Source organism: Apis laboriosa, unplaced genomic scaffold (assembly GCF_014066325.1).
Source record: "Apis laboriosa isolate Shangri-la unplaced genomic scaffold, ASM1406632v1 scaffold4_cov146, whole genome shotgun sequence".
Classification (NCBI taxonomy): Eukaryota; Metazoa; Arthropoda; class Insecta; order Hymenoptera; family Apidae; genus Apis; species Apis laboriosa.
Genome location: NW_025223501.1, coordinates 2,390,075 through 2,412,370, shown reverse-complemented (window position 1 = coordinate 2,412,370; position 22,296 = coordinate 2,390,075). Strand labels below are relative to the sequence as shown.

Below are 22,296 nucleotides of genomic sequence, written 5' to 3'. Positions count from 1 at the left end.
TGAATTTCGAAATACATTAATTTTACAATTTCATCAATCTTTATCTTTTGTTGCATTAAATTTCTTAATTTTTATAAAAATTACAAATACAATATATATATATTATATATATATTATATATTACAAATTCATTCTATATATATGTAAAGATCATTAGATAAAGATTATATTCATGAATAAAAATAGATGAAATTTATAGAATTAAACAAAATAATGTGGTTTTTTGACTATGATGCCATATTCTGCGACTGCAGGAGTCAAATCTTCCATGGTAAGAGTATAACGTCGATCTTTTCCTTTTGTTTTTGTATTTTGATTGGCTCCACGTGTTTTGCAATGTTGTAAAGCATCATTTGCGATTTCAGATATAAATTTTTGTGCAGCTAATGAAACCAATCTTACTCTAAAATCATAATATATATAGTTAAAACAATAAAATTTTATTTATAAATTAATCAACTCTGTAGATTTCTTACATTCTGGGATCTGTTGTATTAAAACCTGCTGTATGTAAATAATGTTCACTTATAGCATCTGGTACCTATCAAAAGAATCATTTGATATATGTTTAATAATAAAACTATAGTTAAGTAAAACTATAATTGTAATGTTGTATATATGCTTACCGTTGGTGTATAATCTTCAAGTTGTAGCAAAAAATCTGAAAGAGGTTGTCCAGCAGTTTTTGTTTCTTCATTTGTGTACATAGATGGAGTATCTCCTCCAAAATCTTCTGTCATTTCAATTTAGCGCTTTTTGCATAATGTTAAAATATTATATAAAATGATATGAAATAAATAATTGAAAGTTAATTTTTTAGATTTCAAAACATAAGTAATATATATATTACAAATTTTAATTTTTAACAATGATTAAGTTTTTTATAATAAAGTTTAAAGTTTATTTTGAAACATCAAAAGTTATTAACTTTTTTATTTTTTTGATAAATTGAATCCAAAAATATTAACTTTAAATGTATTTATAGGTTAGGTTATTAGAACGCCATGTTAGTTTGTATTCACAATTCATTCAATGATTGGAGTCACTGTCATATGAGTGACGATCATTTAAGCGCGATAAGTTAAATTTGGATATCTAGATATATTATACATGTTTTGTTTCTCTAATTAATCCAAATAATGTATAATAATACAATTAGAACAATTGTTTGTTTAATATGAATCGATTTAATATTGAAATAAAAATAACTTACCAAAATAATAATCCGCTAGTACTGCTGGACGCCTACGACGGTCAAGGAAAAAATCTACCTTAAACAATTCAATACTTTGAAGATATGAACCTAAATGGTCGTTACCTACATGCAGATAGTGACTTTTCATTGGACGAAATATGAATATAAAACAATATAGTGTCTTAATAATCTATCAAAGACATTTAAAAATAATTAACTTAATGTACAAATAAATTTTTTAAATCAGTGAATTCTAAATTTTAAATAATATTTTTTGATTCTATTTATCAAAAATTGTTAGTACAAAAATACAAAAAGTACAAAAGTTTTAATGCTTCAAAATAAAGTTTAGCAAAAAAAAAAAAATATTTCAAGAAATATCATTATTCTCAAATATAATACAAATAATATTATGTATAAATAAAGATCAAAGTACAAACATAATTTTACCAATCGGAAGTAGTATCTAGAGTATCTAGAGAAGAAGTATCTAGAGAATAAATATCAAAGGAGTATATCGATTAATTATCCGTTTTTCATTTAAATAAATAGTGAAATTTTTTTATTAGAATGTTTTTATTTACAAAATAAATATCAATATTCATTATAACATAAATTCTTTAATTTATTATTTATGAAAATTTAATACTTAAACATCTTTGAAATTTAATTAATAATATATATTATATATATAGCATATAAATTATATTGATAATGGATTTTTAAATGGTATTGATGGAATCCAAGTATCTGATTTTAATTTTTCATATTTTATCTTGTTTATACATACACTATGTACAATTTGTTCAGCAGTATGAGTTAAACCATAATAATCTACGAATAAGCCATCAGGATCAATAAGATATATGATTATTGTATGATCAACCTAGAATATAACCAGAATAAAATGAATATGATATTAAACAATAAAGTTTAAATAATATATAAAAAAGAAATTACTAACAATATAATCGGAATCTTGATCTTTAGGTCCATTGCTATAGTATACTCTATAAGCTTTACATACTTTAGCAATTTGTTCTTTAGTTCCAGTAAGACCAAGAATTTTGTCAGAAAATTCTTTAATATATTTGCCTACAACTTCTGGTGTATCTCTTTCAGGATCCACAGAAATAAATATAGGTTGAACTTTTGTATTATGTTGCTTCTCTGAAAAATAATAATTCAATGTAAAACAATATTTTTTTTGAAGTTTGTTGTTTATTATACCTAATTTATTGACAATTTCTGTCATTTTTTCAAGTTCATCTGGACATATATCAGGGCAATGTGTAAAGCCAAAATATATTAGAACCCATTGTCCTAAAAAGTCATCTGACTTCCAAATTTTTCCTTGAGAATCAATCAACTCAAATTTTCCACCAATTGCTGCTTTTCCTAATTGACGTCTTCTTTCACGTTCTATTTGTTTATCTTTTATTTCTTGAAGATAATACATATACATTAAAAGAGATGTGCCTATTATAGTTGTAACTACTACACTTTTCCATGTAATAAAACTTTTTTTGGCTGATTCTTTTTTATTATTTGATAATGAATCTATTTCATTAGAGTTATATAAAGGTGTAATATTTATAGTTCTAATTTGTGGATAATATTGCTTAAAAGATCGTAAATGTTTAAACGATGTCTGTAAATAATTTAAGGAAAAATTAAGAAGAATTATTAAATTAAATTATTAATTTTATCATTTTAGTTTGTTTTGTTGATTAAATTCTTAAATCATGAATGTTTCGATAAAACAATTTGTAATTTGAGTAAAATTAAAATTTAAATAATACTTACAGTTTTAAAAGCTTGACTTGTACATCTTAAGGAAAAAAGATTTATTAAACCAGACATTGTTCTCATTGTTACTTTCTTCGATCAATTTGAAATCATGAATTAGGTTATGATTCGACTATAGTTGATTTTACGCGCGCTACTTCAAAATCATTCAAATCTTATTCAAATCTTTTTTTTTGTTTTTTTTTAAATAAAAAATATAGTTAATATGTGAATAGTTATTTTGATCTATTATAGGAATTAACGATAAAATTTATTATAAGAGAATTATTTAATTAACAAATCTCACTCTTTATTTTATACGAATAAAAATTTATACAATTTGTTTTTTATATATTAACTGAAGAATATTAATCACGTTGAAGTAATATGAAATTTTCTTCTAAATTTATTACAGTGTTTCGAGAGCAATATTCCCATCTAAATATAAAATAAAATAAATATGCAAATAAAATATTAATTAAATTAGCAATAATGACAAATATTAATTTTAGAAAATTAAACTTTTATATACCTGTTCCCTTTCCTATCTTCAAGAGTAACTTTATCTATTAACAATATATCTGTATTAATAGTTTTAACTGAATCTTCATTTTTTTCATTTTTATCCTTTTGATACCAAATACGTGCTTTTATTGTAGATCGATCTTTTAATAAAGATTGAAATTTTGCTGCACCAATATTATAAAAAGTCATCCCTTTATTTTTTCGAGTCAATATCCTTAAATGCATAATATTTTTTAAAAATTATTCATATATCATGTAATAGAATTTCTAAATACATCGATAATAATAAATTTTGTTATTATTAGTTATATTATTATTAAAATATATCTTACGGATATCGAAATCTGAAATTTATCGTTGAATTGTGTTCCATAATCTTTAAAAATAATACTCCTGATGTCTTTAGCGCTTCTTCTGAAGTTGTCACTGATGCTCTTACAGGTTCACCTAATAAAATAAAAGAAAATAAAAATTGAAATTTTGATAATTTTTTATAAATTAACTGTACCACAAAATGGTTCTTGTTCTCTCATGGGTAAATAATAAATTCCTAAAGGACCATGATCGGCTCGATAGCCCATTTCTTGCGTCCATAACGTGGATTCCATAGGAAAACACATCCCATTCATATATGACATTCTTCCTTGGGAACAAGGCCAGGCGATAAATTTACAAGATTCATTTGTTGTACGTACACTTTCTAAAAAGTATGTCCAAGCTCTTAAGTGACTACAAGCAATTTCTTTAGTTAACATATCTTCTGAAAGATGTTATTATTTTTGTATGATTATATATAAATATTTTAAATATTATTAACTTTTCTCTCAAATAATAAATAAAATAATAAATACCTCTTAAATGACTAACAACAACAGAATTTTTCACATCGTTACAACCAGGTTGTTCTCTACCACCATTTGGAAAAAAATCAATGTGACCAATTGGTTTCAGAAGTCCAAATCCATCTGCAAAATCTTCGGATCCATCTGTATGAATCACGTCTACTAATTGAGCATCGGTAGCATCCAATTTCCTCGACTTTTCTCTTAACAAGTGATTTCTGAAAAATGGTGATGCTGGATCTAGGCCAGTTATACGACCTAAGAGAAGATTTTTCTTTTTAAGAATCTCCGAGGCACAACCGGCCACATGAGCTCCGAGACTGAAACCAATTACGTGAATATCTTCGACCAGAGTACCCAAATTGATAATGTCTAGAAGGATCAGACCTAATTGTCGTCCTACAAGTTCCGTATTCGCAACTGCAACCGAATAAGTCGTTCCAGCTCCTCTTGTCCAATCAAGTACTAAAACGTTTGTGTCTTCCTGATAAATGTACCATAATATATATAAATTTAATAAACAAAGCATTTATATTGATCAATGATAAAACATGCAATTATTTCACGTTAATTACAATGTCCAAAAATGCCTGCACCAAGAGGATCGCACCGACATCGCTACCACTTCCTTTGTAACCGTGTATTATAACTTTTAGAGATTTCGTGGAATTAAATTCCGGTTGGAGCATAGATGTAGAATCGTCATCATAGTGAAGATTTTTAGGTGATTCTCGGGTTGAACGAGTATACAATAGAAATCTTGTTTGAATTACTTTAGGATGTTCTGGTGGTCTTTTCAATCTTAAATGAGGCGGTGGATCCGCAAAGCAGCCAACTAAGTCTAAAATTTTTCATATAATTTATATTCTTCATTCAATATAAAATTAATATTTTCTTATCATTCGTGTATCATAGCTATACCATAACAAATTTTAGGTTTAAGATTTTCACGACCAACTCTTATTCGGCGCAGCATTGCTCGATTTCTTTCGGCAAGTTTTACTGGAAAAAAAAAATAAATAAATAAAAAAGAAAAAGAAAAGTGAAAGAAGAAGAAATTAGAAATTAAAAATTTACTTACTGGCATGCTTAACTTCTATAATCCAAAAAATGATCAATCCAAAAATTAAGATCAAGCGTTTTAACAAGACGAGTTGCATCTTTCATTTGATTTCTACGAATGTTCGTTGCGTCTGAGGGAAACTATTAGTCTTTTACTTTTTTTTTCTTCTTCCTCCTACCTTTCCGCTTGATACCTCTTTTCTTTCTGCCAGCGTTTCTTCCGATTTCTAGCGTTTCCTTTTACGAATCGAGAAATGTTTTCCAGTTTGTTATTATAACAGAAGAACTATCTTTTTATGCAATCGATTTTCCACTAGCGAGCACGCGATTGACCACTTTCTATTTGTTAGATTTGTCATGTCGCTGTACAAATTGCTTATTAAATTACCAAATGATAGTATCATTCGTAACTATTGATTTATTAGTAATTGATCCATTTTAATGGCAATGCGAATCACTTTAGTCGGCAGTAAAATACTTTTAATTTAAAATAGCAATATGGAAATACAATAAATAATAGACATGAATGAAATTGAAAAAAAATATACATATTGATTATAACTCGTTGAACCAAATACTCGATTCATAATACTTTCCCTCGGTCTCAACGACCTCCTTTACCACCTAATATGACGTAACATTTGCAACTTCTCGCATGTGTATGACCATTCTCTGTACATATAAAAATATTTTACTTTCACATTCTATGCTATTTTAACAAGATATTTGCGAAAAGTGAAATAGAAAATCGAAATTTTTGTTATAAATCTATCTATTACAAAATTCTTATAATATATCGTGTACTCTCAGCTCATAGGAAAAACTATTCAGGAATAATTCAAATTGATCAGTTGAAGTTGAAATTTTAAAATAAAACATGGCACATTTAGATAGTAGAAAGTCGCGAACATTTTTTTTTAAAAGATCTGGTAAACCGGACGGACCAGTTCGACGATTGTATAAAAAAGAAACAAAGTAACAATAAAGATTTGGTTGATTTCTTTTAATTGCGAAATAAAAATTATATCGATACTATCGTTTGATAATTTTCCTTAATCTTAAATCTTTAGAGATTAATTTTAATAAAAATGAATTAATGCTTATTATTCTATTATGACCTTTATTCTGAATCCTTTATTATATATAGTTAGTCATTTTCTGTTATTGTAATAATTAATTCTTTTCAAGAAATGACTAAAATAGAAATGACTCTTCTTTGTTTTAAATCCTTTATTGCACAAGCATTTTTTACATCTTCAGTAGTTATTATAATCTATAAATATAAGATAACAAATTGTTTCTCAAAAATTATATTTTTACTTGATAATTATCTTTATTTTTGATTTAAAAATCTTACCTGTTTGTAATTCATATTGTTTTACATGATTTATCGAGTTTGTTTTTAAATAATGCAAGTAATAATATGACGTTGTGATAATCACAGTTAATCTCAGTTAAATTGTTTACATTATATATTATTTTTGTAAGATTGATTTAAAAATTGAAAAAATACAGATTTGATATGCAATATATTTTGTAATATTGATAAATATATATATATATATATATATATATATATATTGTTTATGTAAATACAGATATGAAATTTACAGATGGTATATATTCTCTTTAATCTATATCTGATAAGTAATAATTGATATAATTTAATTGACTATGTGTATACAAATACATCTTTAAGGAATTTATTATATAAAAGATTATTGAAGCCATTTCAGTTATTGAAGATATTTTGAAGACGTATCATTATGAAGATGCTGAAAATATCTTATATTCTATTTTGCGTACTGCCGTTGATCTTGGCAATACCATTTACGGAACAGGAAAATGAATTGCATGAAAATCTTGATTCAATATTTGATAAAGTGTTAAGTCCTGTAAGTACATTTTATTGTAAAAATTATTGTAATCTTGTAATTATTTCTATAAATCTATGAATCGTGAAATAAAACATAATATTATTAAATTCGATTATCTTAAGCTCAAAATATGCTGAAATATTAAAGCTCAAAATATTACAATCGTATCAAAATATATATAATTTTATTTATTAATATAATAATAAAGTGACTCACGTTTTTACCAGATTTTTAAAAATTTTATATTATAAACATTTGATCTCTGTACCATCTCAAACAAATTATAATTAAATATCATGGCATAAAGATTAGGGATGATCTAGTCGAGATGAAATAAACATAAATATTTTTACAGGAAGAATTAATACGCAAAGAGGGTTACACTGCTGAAACTCATCAAATCGTGACGGAGGATCGATATATTTTAAATGTCCACAGGATCTCAGAATCCCCAAAAAGTTCGACTAAAAACAAACCAGCAGTATTACTTATCCATGGAGTGTTTGATTGTTCAGCTACGTGGCTCATACCAGGACCAGGAAAGGGTTTAGGTATTGACAAGTTAATATTCTATCTATAAAATAAACATTTTTTAAATATAATTATTTATCTTCTTATATAAAAATTTCTTTTTTCTTTTTTTTTAAAAAATTATAAATTTCTTTCAGAAAGATTTAATTTAATTTTTTCTTCTTTTAAGAAATGAAAAAATATGCTGATGTTAGAATATAATTGATTAATATTTGTTCAAATATTTGTTTAGGTTTCTTGTTAGCAGATTTGGGATACGATGTATGGATGATTAATGTGCGTGGTAATCGATACGCACGAAGACATTTAGATATGAATATTTCAGATAAAAATTATTGGAATTTCAGGTATAATAAAAAATTTAAAGATTCAGATTTATCTAGAAAAACAATCAAAAACAAATATTTTGATTATTGATAAATGATAATCGATTAAAAAACAAACTTTTTATAAATATATCATTGTATAAAATAATATTTGATAACATAATTATTTATGTTTTCATATAGTTGGCATGAAATTGGAGTGTACGATATTCCAGCGACAATTGATTATATTCTTAAAAAAACTAAAAAAGAAAAGATTTTTATCATATCGCACAGTCAAGGTGGTTCGGCTTTCTTTGTAATGGCTAGTGAGCGTCCAGAATATCAAAACAAAATTATCGCTAGTTTTTCTATGGCTCCAGCAGTTTTCATGTCAAGAACAAATAATCCTTTATTTCAAATATTAGCTCCATTTAGTAATGATATCAAGGTATAATTTAGAATTTGTTTTAATAATTTTCAATATAGAAACAAAGAAAAATTAATAAAAATTTTTTATCTTTGTTTTTTTACAGTGTTTAACAAAATTAATAGGTTTATATGAATTTAAACCATCGAATAAACTTATACAAATGCTTGGAAAAAAAATGTGTAAGGATGGCGAGTTGTTGCAACCAATATGTCAAAACATCGTATTCCTGTTTGGTGGTATCGATAAAGAACTTAACACGGTAATCATGTACATTCAATATAATCATTATTAATCAAAATAATATTAATATTATTATCACAATTAATTAAATATATAATTATTTCATAAAAATTTTTTATATAATGTAAATATAACTTGATTTTAATTTATAGACTCTATTGTCTCTCATTACTCAATATGATCCTGCTGGTTCATCTGTGAATCAATTTGTGCATTTTGCGCAATCAATTCATTCAGGTTAATATTTAAGAATATAATCTTGTTAAATTTTTGTTTCTCTATTTGTATGTTCTTTTTTTTTTTTAATAGGTAAGTTCCGGAAATACGATTATGGTATTGGTAACTTGAAAAAGTATGGTAAAATTTATCCTCCTGATTATGAACTTGCTAAAATCAAAATACCGGTATATTTGTATTATGGAGCCAACGATATATTTATCAATGTTGAGGTTTGTATATTGATAAGAAAATTTTATTTTGTTCTGTTCTAATCTTTTTAACAGATTATTATTTTTTTTTTTATTAATATTTTTCTAGGACTTGAATGATTTATATAAGGCATTACCCAATGCTCAGAAATTTTTAGTACCTTCTAAAACTTTTGCCCATCTTGATTTTGTATGGGGCAAACATGTAGACGTTTTGGTATACAACCAAATTTTCGCTTTTATGGAACGATACAAAAAAGAACAATTAATTTAATGCCTATAATTTATTATTTAAAATGTATATTTTTAAATTAATAAAAATATAAATAATATATGATCACAAATTTAATTATTTTTTTTATTATCTTAGAAAATTTTCCTTTTTAAATCCATTACATCTCGAAGCGCTTTTAAACACATTGAATTATTTCAAATATGATTCAAAATTCTTAAAAATCTCGAAATAAATTAAAAATATATATTTTTTTATTATTGAATGATAAAAACAATAAATTTTGTTTTAATTGAAATGATTTTTTTACAAATTTTGTTTTAATCAAAATTTTTTTTATTTTATTAAAATATTTCTTTAATATTTTATTTATTTATCTTTTTAAATCTAAAATATCAACTTTTGTAGATTATATTTAAAATCTTTTTGATTTTATAATTTTGACAAATATAATTTAACATTTCATTAGCATTTTTATATAAATGAATAAGAAATACATATTTATGAAAAAATAATTTTTCAATGTTTTATTTAATGATTTAATTAAGAATTATTCATTTATCAATTTGCATATAGAGGATATATAAATCATTTAAAAATCAGTATTAAAAATATTTACAATTTTAATAACATACGTACTTTTTTCTTTCTTTAAGCTTTTGAAATGATTAATAATGATAAAAAAAATTTCATTTCTTTGATAATTTAAATAAATTATTAATATGTAACTTTNCATTATGAGAAGTATATTAGCCATATCCCAGATATCATCAACCTTTATATCTATTAATTCTGATAATTTTGAAGCTATAACTTTTGCTGTCCCATTATCTACACATGAAATAAATGTTCCACAAAGAACAACAGAAGCTCCAAGAAGTAATATATTTGATTCTAATGTCATAAGACTTCTTTTTTCTTGTTCAGTTCTTGCAATATGTCCTTGGATTAAGCATTGCAAATGAGAATAAAACTTCTCTCTCTATAATTATGTCTCTATTATTAATTATTTTAATATTATTTCCATGTTATGTTCTGAAAATTTTCATTAATAAAATTCAAACCTGGAGATAAACTAAATCCAATAAATTTATAGTAAGTTCTTGCATATTTGGATTTTCTTTCAATCCTGTTGCAGCTAAAAGAACTTCTATGCAATTTAAAGGTGTACAAAATGGCATTCTAAATCCAACAGTTTTAAATACTTTATATTCTGATGAAAAAATTATACTGTGTGTATATTTAGATTTTTTATCTATACACCTTAAAATACTAAGTACCTGTATCATAAAAAAAATTAAAATACTGCTATCAATGAATTTATAATAAAATTATGTATATATACTTGCGATATTTTTAAAGTATTAAAATGTGAATCCATTTTATTTGCTAACTGCAAACAAGACATAAGATATAATTTTGATTGACTTGATATCTTTTTACAAATTTGAGACCAAGAACTTTCTGTTTGGTCAGCATTTCTATAGATTTCCCAAAAATAATTACATATAAATTTATCGTATAAATGAATGGTAATATATTTAGTATTTGGTCCCAAATCAAGATGTTCTGTTATTTTAAATATTGCTTTAACAATTGGAAGTGGAATAGCTAAAATTAATATTTAATAAATAGAATTTTTTCATGATGTATATGTATATGTGTGTTTCTTGAGAAACATATTAAGAAACAAAGTTGTAAATAAAAACTTAATATCAGCAAAGAGATACAGTTTTGAATATAACAATTACCTATAAATGGCATGTAAAATTCGTCTTTAGCTTTAATAAGATTTTCTTGCTGTTTAACGTATAATTTAAGTCCCTCTAGCCAATCATCAATTAAAGGTTCTGTATTAAATAGACATTTATTTCAACAAGAAAATTTAGGTTCATTTTTTTGAATATTAAACATTTATATTTGCCTATCAACATCTTGATTGATATAAATTTATACTAATTACCAATATAAGCAGTGTCCAAATCCATTTCTTTAAACGAATTATTTCGTTATGCTATTGCACAACCTACTTTAAATGCAAATCGAGATGATAGTAAAATCCAATGGATAACAATATCCGAATTCTCATTTTGATATAAGCAATTAAATTACTAGAAGTTACTAGTTATACCTTATTGTAGTCTCCCGCGATTTTATAAAATATTTGCTTGTATATATTTTTTGTAATAAATATTTTATTATGATACTCAGTTAAAATATAGTAAAATAATTATAATTTACTGCATGAAACTGAGCAAAATAATAAAAATTTGTAATACAATTAAATTAATTACTGATTTTTTATTTTTTCTATATAATTAAAACCTAAAGTTAAAATTCTTAAATTCTTATTCTTTAATTTAATTCTTTATAATTATATTTTAATACTAATATTAAATATTACTATTGTCATTTAATTAAATTTCATAGTTTACATAATATTAATTTTTAAATTATTTTTAAATTATATAAGATATACATATATATATGCATGAAGTTAATTAAAAAAATCAAATACATTACATGTACTTTACAATAAATCAAAAGCATACTTCTGCAAATAATTGAAATTAAAATTTATTTATAATATTAAAAGAAAACGTGTGTATAATTTTAATAAAATATATTTTTTAAAATTCGTAGATATATATATAAATTTTATTTAATGTATATATGTACATTTTAATACTTCCACTAGTAGATTTTATTCTACATTCATATTTTTATTCTGATGTTGTAATTGTGTTACTAATAAAGGTTCATATGTCCATTTTGGAAATACTCTTTTATATAAATTCATTAAAATTGTGTCTTGAGATTTTAGTTGACCATTAAATACACATTTCATATGACCATGAGTACCTAAAGATAAAAATAATAAATTATTTTATTTTTTTTATTTTATTTAAAATTTTTTATGGTTTTAAATGAATTAATTTAAATGAATTAAGAAATGATTAAAAATTACTTACCTAATGGTTCTTTTATATGTCCTCTACGACCATATTTTGTTCGTAATTCAATTGGTTTAAACCAATTTATATCTTCTCGGTGAAAAAACATGAATCTTATAACTGCTGATCGTTTATGTACCTTATACGGATGACCACTAAGAACTACTCGTTTTATTACTATTCTATCTGGATTTGCAGATAATACATTTCCAGTTGCAATTAATTCCTATAAAAATATCGTGTTTTTATAATATAAAAATAAAAATAATTTATAATACAATATCAATCTATCTATAATTTTTATTCTCACCAATGATTTATTCAATTTTTGAATATAACATAAAACTGGACATGGTGGAAATGTGATTGGAGCATACATACTTGCCACAACAGTACTTTCTGGTCGAAAATATCGCTCATACTAAAAAAAAATTTTTATTTATATTTGCTAATAAAATATTTTAAAAATATATTTTATACAATACATACTTTATGTTTGTTTCCATTAGTATGTTGACTAAATATTGGAGAAGCAGTAAATCTTCTAAATCCACATTGAAATATTAATTTTTCTTTAGATTTTATTGGTTGTGGACTAGTATTGGTATGTTTCAATATTACATTTAATACAGACATTTTATGCTCATTTGGTAATAAATTAAATACAATTAATGGATGATTTTCTAAAGCGCAAAAAGCGATGAAAAGATCTTGTCTTACATTTTTAACGTGAATTGTGATATACCAACCAGGCTAGAGGAAAATATGTTTATATGATTTAATGTTAATAGAATAATTAATTCTTAATTAATTAAAATTATCATAAATTTACCATTGCACCCTCTATTTCTTGAGATTCTTTATATATACGTTTTCGAGTTCGATCAAAATTTTTGAATTGAAATATTCTAGCATAATCAGCAGGAAGATTTTCTTTCGGATCCCACGGACTTGTTCTAAATGATTCAAGTCCACGATATTTCTGAAATCTTTCTTTTGCTAATATATCTTGAGGTGTATCTACTTCATCAGGAAATTGTGCATCTAATTTTGCATCTGAAAATGAAACGAAATGTAATATAAATAATTAATCGATATTAATAAATAAAATTTTTTAAATAATTGTTTAATATATATATATATATAAAATATATATATATATAATATATATTTTTGTTAAATGTACGTTTCAATTTTTCCATTGTTTCTTTTTCTTCTGTCATGTCAATATTCTGATCATATCGTTCATCAGGTACTTCAGATATGGTAATAGTTTCAAATTCTTCTTCATCTTCTTCTGCTTCAACTTCACTATTTTGAGATTTTGCTTCATCAATAGACATTTTATCTTCTGATTCATCAGTTGAGTATTCGCTCAATTCTTCTATAAAATTATAATTTTATAGAAAATTATATACTATGCAATGAAATTTTTTATTTTTAAAAATGTATACATAAAATTTTAAATACCTCCATCTTCATCAGGAATCCAAGCTGCCTGATATTCAGAAGTTCCTTTTGGAACTTTTTTTAAAATTTTTCTTTTTTGATTAGCTTTAGCTTGAGCTAATTCCTCTTCTGTTGGCCAAGTTTGCTCAGCATCCATAGGATCAGGTATATTTTCAGATTCGAGAGATTCCTAAAAAAGTGAACATTTAACAATTGATATTGAAGAATTATATTTTCATTTTGATTTATACTTGTTTCTTTGGATCTGCATATTCAAGAAATCGAGTAGATGATGGTTCATCATCCATTGCATTAGAATGTTTTCTTAATTTTTTTTCCATTGGATATGGATCTTCAGAAGCATCTATCTGAGACATTTGAAAATCTCCAAATTCTGGAATATGTATTAAACTATTAACTGATAATGGTACATTTCTAAGATATCCTGAGATCATAAGAGTTCCAAGCTCTGTAGAATCCTAAATTAAAATCAAATTTAAACATGAATCTGAATATATATAATAATGCAATATAAATAAATAAATTATATAAAATACTTACTTCATTACATTTAAATTTTATTTCTTCTGCTAATAAATATGCTCTTTTATTTCGATAAGATATAGTTCTTTGTTTTTGAGTACCAATACGTCGTAAAACATTAAAAGCATCAGTAGGCGTATCTAATTGAAAAACTTTTTCTTCTGGAAGCCATTTAGAAATTTCAAATTGTACATGATTTTTAAAATCTTGACGTTTCTATAATAAAATTTATGAAATAAATGATATATTTGTTAAAAATATAAAAATAAATGATAAGAATATAATACCTTTATATGAAGATTTTCAATATTTGTAAGTGCTATTACAGAAGTACTTAAACCTTGAGCAATACAAGCCATAATAATTTTTTTTCCCCAATTATCAAGAACTTCAATTCTAGGATTATTGTCACACTGATTTATAACAGATGCAACAAAAAGAACAGTTGTAGATATTTTTGCTATATCTAATGTAGCAAATAAATTACCAATAGGTGGAACAACAAAAGAAAAACGTTGTTTAAACCTAGGTATACTGTTGTAAAAGATTAATTTCAATTAATAATTTATTAGTATATTAATATATCAATATCATTTATATTTTTATTATATAATAATAATATAGTATTATACCTTAAATGTATTGTTCCACATGGACTATTAGTTACATTTGCAGACTCATCTGCTTTTGTTATTATTGATAATATATTATCAATATTTAAATCTTCTTGTAATGGAATAATACATACAAGAATAGGTGCAGTATGTAATCCACTTAAATTCCTTTTTTGTTGCAATACTTCTTCTCTCTTTTTTTTTCTAATTTGTGAAGATTGATGTCTTCGAGCATCTTTTCCAAGATTTTTAGTAACATGTTTTGATAAAATTTTTACTCCAATTTTTCCTATCATAAATATAATAAATTAAAAAATATAGATATTACAATATTTATAGATAGATAAATTAGATATATTATAAAGATTTTTACCTTTAACCTCACTACTAATTGAACCTTTACTACGATGTCTACCAGTTTTGTGTGCTTTGTTAATTTGTTTAAATGCACCAGGTCGATGTACTTCTTGTTTTGTAATTCCCATTTTATTTCACAATATATATTTTTCTAAATATTTTTATAATAAATCAAACATCTTTCATAAAACACGTGAAATATTTTTGAATATTTTCTCAGAAATATAGGAACATTTAATATAATAAAAATTTTTCTCAAACATATAGTTATTTTATTCAATAAATCAATATTGCTTCCATATATTCAATAATTGATATTTATTGATTTTTGGAATTAATTAAATGAAATATATTTTTAATTTAAATAAAATATATTATTTATAATAATTTAAAAATAATATTTTAATTTTATAATTTTACAATTATACAATACTTGTTATTTTTTAATTTAATATTTGAGTGCCTTACAATTTTTCAAGTTGGCTATATTTAAATTAGTTGGTAACATTTGGATAATAAATTTGGATAATAAATAAAAAAGTTAGGTTATGAACTCACGTGTTCATTTTGAAACAATTTGAGCATTTTTTAATTTGTAATTACAATTTTTTTTATTTAAATGTAATAATGTTATATCAAAAAATGTAAAAATTAATGATTTATATTTATTTTATAATATAAATTTTATATTTAGCTTAATAATATTAATTCTTAGCTTAATAACATTAACTTCTTTTATTAACAATTATTGTACAAAATATATTAAAATGGGACGAAAAGCAAAATTTGATGAAACAAATGTTTCAAGTGGTCATGGAAGAAAAGCAAAAAAACAAGGAGATCCAACATTTCCAAAAGGAATATTAGGTATGGAAAATTATAAATTTATCAATATGTACTAGTCAATTACAAATGCATTTATTATTCTATCTAAAAACAAAAAAAAAAAAAAAAGAAAATATATTATATAATTATTATCTTTAGTGAAAGAAGAAAAGAAATTAAGTCATAGACAAAAGCAACGTGCAAGAAAAAGATTATTAAAGAAACAAAATATAAAAGAAAAATTAAAGGAATTACAAAAAAAAAAAAATGAGAAACTAAAAAACATTATTGATGAAAATGTAAGTTTTTTTTCTTTTTAATATTTAAGCATTTTATGCAATATATATTTATATAATATTATTAAAATTACTATATATCTTTTTATTATATTTTTTTATTAGAATATAAAAAATAGCACACAACAATTAATAAAAATAAAAAAGAAATCTTTTAAAGATAAGCTGCTTACAAATAGCAATTCAAATGATAAAAATGATCAAATGCAATTTAATAATGAAAACATAAAGCAATTAGAAATAAAAAAAAAGAAATCTCTTAAAAAAGAGTTACTTATAAATGGTAATTCAAATAAAGAAGATAATCAAATGCAATTTGACGATGATAACATAAAACAATTAAGCAAAATAAAGAAAAAGAAATCTCTTAAGAAAAAACTACTTACAAATGACAATTTAAATGAAGATGATCAAATGCAGTTTGACCGTGATAACATAAAACAATTAAAGAAAATAAATAAAAAAAAATCTTTTAAAAAAGAAATGCTTACAAATGGTAATTCAAATAATGAAGATGATCAAATACAATTTGATATTGATAGTGTATCTAATAATGAAGAAATATTGAAAGATAAACATAAATCTACAAAAAAAAAATTACTTGATAGTGATATAGAAGATGAATATGATGTTGAAATTGAAAATTATAAAGAAGATGATGATAGTGATGAAAATGAAGAAGAGGATACTGATAATTATGATGATGATGATGATGATGATGATGATTTACTTCCTATTGAAAAGGCAAATAAAAAATTAAAAAAGAAGCAAGAAAAAGAACAGTGAGTATTTAAATTTTTTTAAATATAATATTTAAAATTTAATTTATTTTCTTTTTAATAGAAAATTAGCAGAACAAGAGATGTATGATATGACCTTACAACAATGTGTCTTTACTTTTCCTTCTGAAGAAGAACTTGCAGATATAACTAATCTAAAAGATGTGCAACAACGTATAAAAGATATTGTTATGATATTATCTGATTTTAAAAGATTACGTGATATAAACAGGTATATCTATAATAGAATTGAAAAATTTTATGAAAATCTTGTTTTGTAAAAAAATTTTAAGAAATTTTAAATATATTTCATTTTTCTTTTTAAGATCACGTTCTGAATATATGAATCTTCTTAGACGAGATTTATGTACATACTATAGTTATAATAATTTCTTAATGGAAAAATTGATGCAAATATTTTCATTGGATGAATTATTAGAATTTTTGGAAGCAAGTGAAGTTCAAAGACCTATGACAATACGAACAAATATATTGAAAACGCGTCGTCGTGATTTAGCCGAGGTATTTATTTAATATTACATATTTAATAAAATATATAATAAGTATTTTAAGTATCGTTTAATTTATTACAATATTAAAATTTCAGGCTTTAATCAATAGAGGAGTCAATTTAGATCCCATTGGTAAATGGACAAAAGTTGGATTAGTAGTTTATTCGTCGCAAGTTCCCATGGGTGCGACACCAGAATACCTAGCAGGACATTATATTCTTCAAGGTGCATCTAGTTTTTTACCTGTTATGGCTTTAGATCCTAAAGAAAATGAAAAGATTCTTGATATGTGTGCTGCACCAGGAGGAAAATCATCACACATAGCAGCACTTATGAAGAATACAGGTGTACTTTTTTCAAATGATGTAAACGAAGAAAGAATAAAGGCAGTTGTTGGCAATTTTCACAGACTTGGTATTACAAATTCTGTAGTTTGCACTTACGATGGACGAAAGTTACCATCAGTAAGCATTAATTATATATAAACTATTAATAACTCATATTAGAAATATGATAGCATGTTGACTGTTATATATTGAAAATATATAATTTTCAGGTAATTAAAAATTTTGATAGAGTATTATTGGATGCACCTTGTACTGGTACTGGTGTTGTTTCAAAAGATCCAAGTGTTAAAACAAATAAAGATGAAATAGATATACAACGTTGTTGTACATTACAAAGGGAATTACTTTTAGCAGCTATAGATTGTGCTAATGCACGTTCAGAATCTGGTGGAATTATTGTTTATTCAACATGTTCAATTCTTCCAGAAGAAAACGAATGGGTTATCGATTATGCACTTAAAAAACGTGATGTTAAATTAATATCAACTGGATTAGAATTTGGTGCTGAAGGCTTTACAAGTTATAGACAGTTTAGATTTCATCCTTCATTAAAATTAACTAAACGATTTTATCCTCATATACATAATATGGATGGATTTTTTGTAGCAAAATTAAAAAAATTCTCCAATATTGTTCACAAAAATAAAAATAAAGAAGATGAATTTGATTAATAATAATAGATTATTATTATACAAATAATTATTTTTATAATAGTAATAAAAGAATGTTTATTTAAACAATATAATATATTGAAAATATATAATTTATATATAAAGTCGATGTATTTTACATTAAAATTTATATATAAATTACTTTTAAATTATCTCTTAGATCATATTGTTTATATATTGTTATACATATGTTTATACATTCATTAAAAAAATAAATATTTAAATATCATAAAATAATGATTGAATATTCATATGATAAAGATATAAAACTTTTTCATAAATTTATAGAAAAAAATATAATATTTAGAAATATAGAAATATAAAATATTTTCATGTATAAAATATATATATATTTAATTATAATAATTATATATAAAATTTATAATAATATAAATATAATATAATATAAATCATAATAAAATTGACATATAATTATAGTTTTATGCAATTGAGTTAAATTATAACCTTTAAATATACAAAAATATAAAGAATAGAAAAAAAAAATATTCAATAAAATTAAATATTTCAGCGTGCACCTGTGCTGCTAAAAGTAAAAGATAGAAATATTTCAAAAATTTGGTTTTCTTTATTTTTTTAAATCTTTAATTCTAAAAAAATTAAAAATCAGCTTAGAAATTAAGAATTTAGATTTTTTAATATTATAATTTGGTAATTGGTTTTACTTGTTCAAGTTCAACTCTAGATAGTGCTTCGATATTCTTAAAATGTATAATTTTAGAAATTTTTTTTTTTATTTACTTTAAAGATTTATAGAGGGCAGTGTTTTGTTTAAATATATATTTTATTTCATTAAATAATAAAAAACATTATAACATTAAATAATAAAAAATTATAATGTAATAAATATTAAAGTTACATTTACGAATAAACTGTTTCTAGAAAGTGTCACGTGATTAAAAAATTGTATAATTAAATTGTATAAATTAACAATGTAAAATCTTATATTTATAAAACTTTTTTACTATTAATAATAAAAATATATAATAAATATAAATATCTATTTTTTCAATTTTTTTGAAATTTAATAATTAATTTTTATATTTGAAATTAAATATAATATAATTGTTACATTTTCGCGAATGCGAAAAGGCCACGAAATCACTATCGATAAGTATATAAAATCGAGATTCATGTTATTCGATTATAACTAATTTCACGTATTACGTGTACGAAACTGAACATAACAAATTTGTCGTGATGTGGGTAATCATTAAATTTAGATAACGCATAGTAATGAACAACATGTGATGATAGATTATAGAGGTGGAGAGTCTAGAAAAAAAATTGGTCCTTAGGTGTACAGAAGATCATAATAATACACCAATGGCCTATCAAACTTTCCGGCAAGAGTACATGCAAATACCTGTGGTGACACGAGCTTATACAACAGCTTGTGTCATCACAACTCTTGCTGTGGTTTGTAAAATATTTCTCTTATAATTTTTTATTTATATATGTAGGATTTTGAAAATTTAAATATTAAATTTTATTTTTCTATTTTAGCAACTAGATTTGGTATCTCCATTTCGGTTGTATTTTAATCCCACATTAATCATTGAACAGTATCAGGTAAACAAAAATCAATTTCAATTGTTAGTCTTTAGACATTTAGACGTTTAGTTTTATCATTTTAGATTATTTATAATAATAATGTAAATATTTTTTCAGTTATGGAGATTAATCACTACATTTTTATTTCTTGGAAATATGGGTTTCAATTTTCTTTTCAATATGATCTTTACTTATCGATATTGTCGAATGTTAGAAGAAGGATCATTTCGTAGAAGAACAGCTGATTTTGTAATGATGTTCATTTTTGGAGGTATATGTATGATTGTATCCTTTTAATCATATTAATTTTTTTAAAATAAATTTTTTTCTCCAAATAAATATAAAATAAATGTAATATATATATAATTTTCCTAAGCATATTATAGACATTTGCATTTTTTGTTAATTTGTTATTTCTGGGCCATGCACTTACAATTATGTTGGTTTATGTTTGGTCCCGAAGAAATCCATTTGTTAGATTAAACTTTTTTGGACTTTTAAATTTTCAAGTAAGTTTCCAACTTTTTTTCTTTAAACTGTCTTGGAAAAAATAAATTATTTTTAAATATATTTTATTAATAGGCACCATATTTACCATGGGTGCTTCTTGGGTTCTCTGTACTTCTTGGTAATACAATTTGGGTAGATTTAGTTGGTATGGCTGTGGGACACATGTATTATTTTGCAGAAGATGTATTTCCACGTTTACGAGGAGGTTTTCGTGTTCTTAAAACTCCACAAATATTGTAAGTTAATAGAACAAAATAATTTTAAATTTATAATATATATTATGTTGCAATAATTATATATGCAACAATTATGATTTATTATTTGTTTACAGAAAAACTTTATTTGACGCACATCCAGAAGATCCAGATTATACTCCACCTCCTGAAGATCGTCCTGGTGGATTTAATTGGGGTCAAGAAGCCAATATGCAATGATTCTAAAGTCAAGGTTCTGCTTCCAAATCATCTCTTACCAATTGGCATATCAAGTAAACTTTTATATTGCTATATATGCAACATTGTTCCTTGATTTTTCAAATTACTAACAAAAAAAACTAAATATTTGCAGCCTTGATATTATGTAAAATGTAATGAGAAACTTATAACAAAGATAAGACTTCTAATTTTTTACAGGGGTTACAATTTTTCAGAGAAAAATTTCTGTATTAAATGTAATAGTTATATCTATTTCAAAATATATTATGCAAGTAATATATATTAATGAAAACAGTATTTCTCAGATAATCGACTATTGTGATACATTTATAATGCTCACGATTTTCCGAGAATACGAAAGAGTTTCATATTCATAACACATTTATTAAAAATGAAATATTTTAAAATATATTCTTCTATTTATTAAAATAGATTGTAACAAATATATTATAATTTTCAAAATAACTATATAGTACAAAATTAAAAATACCTTTAAAATAAAATTATATTTCTTATTTATAAGTCTTAATCTATGTTTTCTTTTACAATTCATTCTAAATATTTTATTTGTCATGAGATTTGTTCAAATACTGTTTTCGCAATTATATTGTACACAATATAAATTTTTACTACAATCTTGTGCCTGATACAATGTAAAATTTTAACTAAACATAGAAAATTACAATTTCTACATTCTTGCTGCGTAACATTTGGTTAAACAAAAAAAAAAAAAAAAAACTTGTATAATAAAATATATAATACTATTTTTACTGTTTGCAGAAGCATAAAAATTGAAACCCCTGATTCTAAAAGATTCTATTGTAAAAATCCTACATAATCGTATGATGTAAATACTTTTATTTATTCTCCTATTATAAATAATCCCTGATGTTTTTTAATTATATAATAATACATTTTATACCATTTCTATTAAAGAATATATAATATTGTAAATAATAGGATACATCACAGTTT

General features: G+C 23.4%; 8 protein-coding genes across 9 annotated transcripts; 3 read left to right on the top strand and 5 right to left on the bottom strand.

The window, feature by feature from the left end:
- Positions 1 to 90: 90 nt before the first annotated feature.
- Positions 91 to 1,272, bottom strand: LOC122717185 (transcription initiation factor TFIID subunit 10-like). Its single transcript, XM_043941009.1, has 4 exons — positions 1,214 to 1,272; positions 627 to 752; positions 477 to 541; positions 91 to 403 (listed from the first exon to the last, which is right to left on the bottom strand). The coding sequence occupies exons 2-4, from the start codon at positions 738 to 740 to the stop codon at positions 202 to 204; spliced, it is 381 nt and encodes a 126-aa protein (XP_043796944.1). The 5' UTR covers positions 741 to 752; positions 1,214 to 1,272; the 3' UTR covers positions 91 to 201.
- Positions 1,273 to 1,809: 537 nt separating this feature from the next.
- Positions 1,810 to 3,208, bottom strand: LOC122716940 (protein SCO2 homolog, mitochondrial). The gene is made up of 4 exons (XM_043940487.1): positions 3,002 to 3,208; positions 2,426 to 2,846; positions 2,160 to 2,365; positions 1,810 to 2,081 (listed from the first exon to the last, which is right to left on the bottom strand). Exons 1-4 carry the CDS (start codon positions 3,065 to 3,067, stop codon positions 1,899 to 1,901), a joined length of 876 nt encoding a protein of 291 aa, XP_043796422.1. The 5' UTR covers positions 3,068 to 3,208; the 3' UTR covers positions 1,810 to 1,898.
- A 71-nt stretch (positions 3,209 to 3,279) lies between these two features.
- On the bottom strand, positions 3,280 to 6,482 carry LOC122716939 (pancreatic triacylglycerol lipase-like). 2 transcript variants are annotated; one of them, XM_043940484.1, is made up of 8 exons: positions 5,432 to 6,482; positions 5,272 to 5,352; positions 4,926 to 5,191; positions 4,360 to 4,834; positions 4,017 to 4,268; positions 3,841 to 3,955; positions 3,516 to 3,722; positions 3,280 to 3,421 (listed from the first exon to the last, which is right to left on the bottom strand). In XM_043940484.1, exons 1-8 carry the CDS (start codon positions 5,508 to 5,510, stop codon positions 3,352 to 3,354), a joined length of 1,545 nt encoding a protein of 514 aa, XP_043796419.1. In that variant the 5' UTR covers positions 5,511 to 6,482; the 3' UTR covers positions 3,280 to 3,351. The 2 variants fall into 2 exon arrangements, with proteins under 2 accessions (XP_043796419.1, XP_043796420.1); XM_043940485.1 differs by having other exon boundaries at positions 4,017 to 4,265.
- Positions 6,483 to 7,117: 635 nt separating this feature from the next.
- LOC122716993 (lipase 3-like) lies at positions 7,118 to 9,570 on the top strand. Its single transcript, XM_043940607.1, has 8 exons — positions 7,118 to 7,307; positions 7,645 to 7,840; positions 8,053 to 8,167; positions 8,330 to 8,576; positions 8,662 to 8,817; positions 8,951 to 9,035; positions 9,108 to 9,247; positions 9,336 to 9,570. The coding sequence occupies exons 1-8, from the start codon at positions 7,179 to 7,181 to the stop codon at positions 9,498 to 9,500; spliced, it is 1,233 nt and encodes a 410-aa protein (XP_043796542.1). The 5' UTR covers positions 7,118 to 7,178; the 3' UTR covers positions 9,501 to 9,570.
- Positions 9,571 to 9,592: 22 nt separating this feature from the next.
- Positions 9,593 to 11,534, bottom strand: LOC122716985. The gene is made up of 6 exons (XM_043940599.1): positions 11,422 to 11,534; positions 11,210 to 11,308; positions 10,804 to 11,069; positions 10,523 to 10,738; positions 10,188 to 10,440; positions 9,593 to 9,633 (listed from the first exon to the last, which is right to left on the bottom strand). Exons 1-6 carry the CDS (start codon positions 11,444 to 11,446, stop codon positions 9,593 to 9,595), a joined length of 900 nt encoding a protein of 299 aa, XP_043796534.1. The 5' UTR covers positions 11,447 to 11,534.
- Positions 11,535 to 12,094: 560 nt separating this feature from the next.
- Positions 12,095 to 15,573, bottom strand: LOC122716991 (pre-rRNA-processing protein TSR1 homolog). The gene is made up of 12 exons (XM_043940604.1): positions 15,392 to 15,573; positions 15,037 to 15,307; positions 14,692 to 14,938; positions 14,423 to 14,620; positions 14,113 to 14,340; positions 13,883 to 14,051; positions 13,599 to 13,796; positions 13,245 to 13,468; positions 12,902 to 13,165; positions 12,723 to 12,833; positions 12,431 to 12,638; positions 12,095 to 12,320 (listed from the first exon to the last, which is right to left on the bottom strand). The coding sequence occupies exons 1-12, from the start codon at positions 15,501 to 15,503 to the stop codon at positions 12,163 to 12,165; spliced, it is 2,388 nt and encodes a 795-aa protein (XP_043796539.1). The 5' UTR covers positions 15,504 to 15,573; the 3' UTR covers positions 12,095 to 12,162.
- Positions 15,574 to 15,915: 342 nt separating this feature from the next.
- LOC122716992 (25S rRNA (cytosine-C(5))-methyltransferase nop2) lies at positions 15,916 to 18,805 on the top strand. Its single transcript, XM_043940605.1, has 7 exons — positions 15,916 to 16,242; positions 16,360 to 16,499; positions 16,602 to 17,278; positions 17,340 to 17,507; positions 17,602 to 17,797; positions 17,883 to 18,251; positions 18,344 to 18,805. Exons 1-7 carry the CDS (start codon positions 16,143 to 16,145, stop codon positions 18,803 to 18,805), a joined length of 2,112 nt encoding a protein of 703 aa, XP_043796540.1. The 5' UTR covers positions 15,916 to 16,142.
- A 1,063-nt stretch (positions 18,806 to 19,868) lies between these two features.
- LOC122717073 (derlin-2) lies at positions 19,869 to 22,293 on the top strand. The gene is made up of 6 exons (XM_043940791.1): positions 19,869 to 20,242; positions 20,330 to 20,395; positions 20,495 to 20,662; positions 20,764 to 20,886; positions 20,960 to 21,123; positions 21,219 to 22,293. Exons 1-6 carry the CDS (start codon positions 20,150 to 20,152, stop codon positions 21,319 to 21,321), a joined length of 717 nt encoding a protein of 238 aa, XP_043796726.1. The 5' UTR covers positions 19,869 to 20,149; the 3' UTR covers positions 21,322 to 22,293.
- The last annotated feature ends 3 nt before the right edge of the window (positions 22,294 to 22,296 follow it).

Bases quoted from the DNA above. Each gene is read 5' to 3' on its own strand.
- LOC122717185 (XM_043941009.1), bottom strand. From the start codon at position 740: ATGACAGAAGATTTTGGAGGAGATACTCCATCTATGTACACAAATGAA. The intron at 542-626 runs GTAAGCATATAT...TTCTTTTGATAG, and splicing joins TTGAAGATTATACACCAACG to GTACCAGATGCTATAAGTGA. The intron at 404-476 runs GTAAGAAATCTA...TTATGATTTTAG, and splicing joins AATACAACAGATCCCAGAAT to AGTAAGATTGGTTTCATTAG.
- LOC122716993 (XM_043940607.1), top strand. From the start codon at position 7,179: ATGAAGATGCTGAAAATATCTTATATTCTATTTTGCGTACTGCCGTTG. The intron at 7,841-8,052 runs GTATTGACAAGT...ATATTTGTTTAG, and splicing joins AGGACCAGGAAAGGGTTTAG to GTTTCTTGTTAGCAGATTTG. The intron at 8,577-8,661 runs GTATAATTTAGA...GTTTTTTTACAG, and splicing joins CATTTAGTAATGATATCAAG to TGTTTAACAAAATTAATAGG.
- LOC122716939 (XM_043940484.1), bottom strand. From the start codon at position 5,510: ATGCAACTCGTCTTGTTAAAACGCTTGATCTTAATTTTTGGATTGATC. The intron at 4,835-4,925 runs GTAATTAACGTG...TACATTTATCAG, and splicing joins TGCAGGCATTTTTGGACATT to GAAGACACAAACGTTTTAGT. The intron at 3,956-4,016 runs GTACAGTTAATT...TTATTTTATTAG, and splicing joins AGAACAAGAACCATTTTGTG to GTGAACCTGTAAGAGCATCA.
- LOC122716940 (XM_043940487.1), bottom strand. From the start codon at position 3,067: ATGAGAACAATGTCTGGTTTAATAAATCTTTTTTCCTTAAGATGTACA. The intron at 2,847-3,001 runs GTAAGTATTATT...AATTATTTACAG, and splicing joins CAAGTCAAGCTTTTAAAACT to ACATCGTTTAAACATTTACG. The intron at 2,082-2,159 runs GTTAGTAATTTC...GTTATATTCTAG, and splicing joins ATCAAGATTCCGATTATATT to GTTGATCATACAATAATCAT.
- LOC122716991 (XM_043940604.1), bottom strand. From the start codon at position 15,503: ATGGGAATTACAAAACAAGAAGTACATCGACCTGGTGCATTTAAACAA. The intron at 13,797-13,882 runs GTATTTAAAATT...ATAATTTTATAG, and splicing joins GATTCCTGATGAAGATGGAG to AAGAATTGAGCGAATACTCA. The intron at 12,834-12,901 runs GTATGTATTGTA...ATTTTTTTTTAG, and splicing joins CTAATGGAAACAAACATAAA to TATGAGCGATATTTTCGACC.
- LOC122716992 (XM_043940605.1), top strand. From the start codon at position 16,143: ATGGGACGAAAAGCAAAATTTGATGAAACAAATGTTTCAAGTGGTCAT. The intron at 16,500-16,601 runs GTAAGTTTTTTT...TTTTTTTATTAG, and splicing joins AAAACATTATTGATGAAAAT to AATATAAAAAATAGCACACA. The intron at 17,508-17,601 runs GTATATCTATAA...TTTCTTTTTAAG, and splicing joins AGATTACGTGATATAAACAG to ATCACGTTCTGAATATATGA.
- LOC122717073 (XM_043940791.1), top strand. From the start codon at position 20,150: ATGGCCTATCAAACTTTCCGGCAAGAGTACATGCAAATACCTGTGGTG. The intron at 20,887-20,959 runs GTAAGTTTCCAA...TTTTATTAATAG, and splicing joins TTGGACTTTTAAATTTTCAA to GCACCATATTTACCATGGGT. The intron at 21,124-21,218 runs GTAAGTTAATAG...ATTTGTTTACAG, and splicing joins CTTAAAACTCCACAAATATT to AAAAACTTTATTTGACGCAC.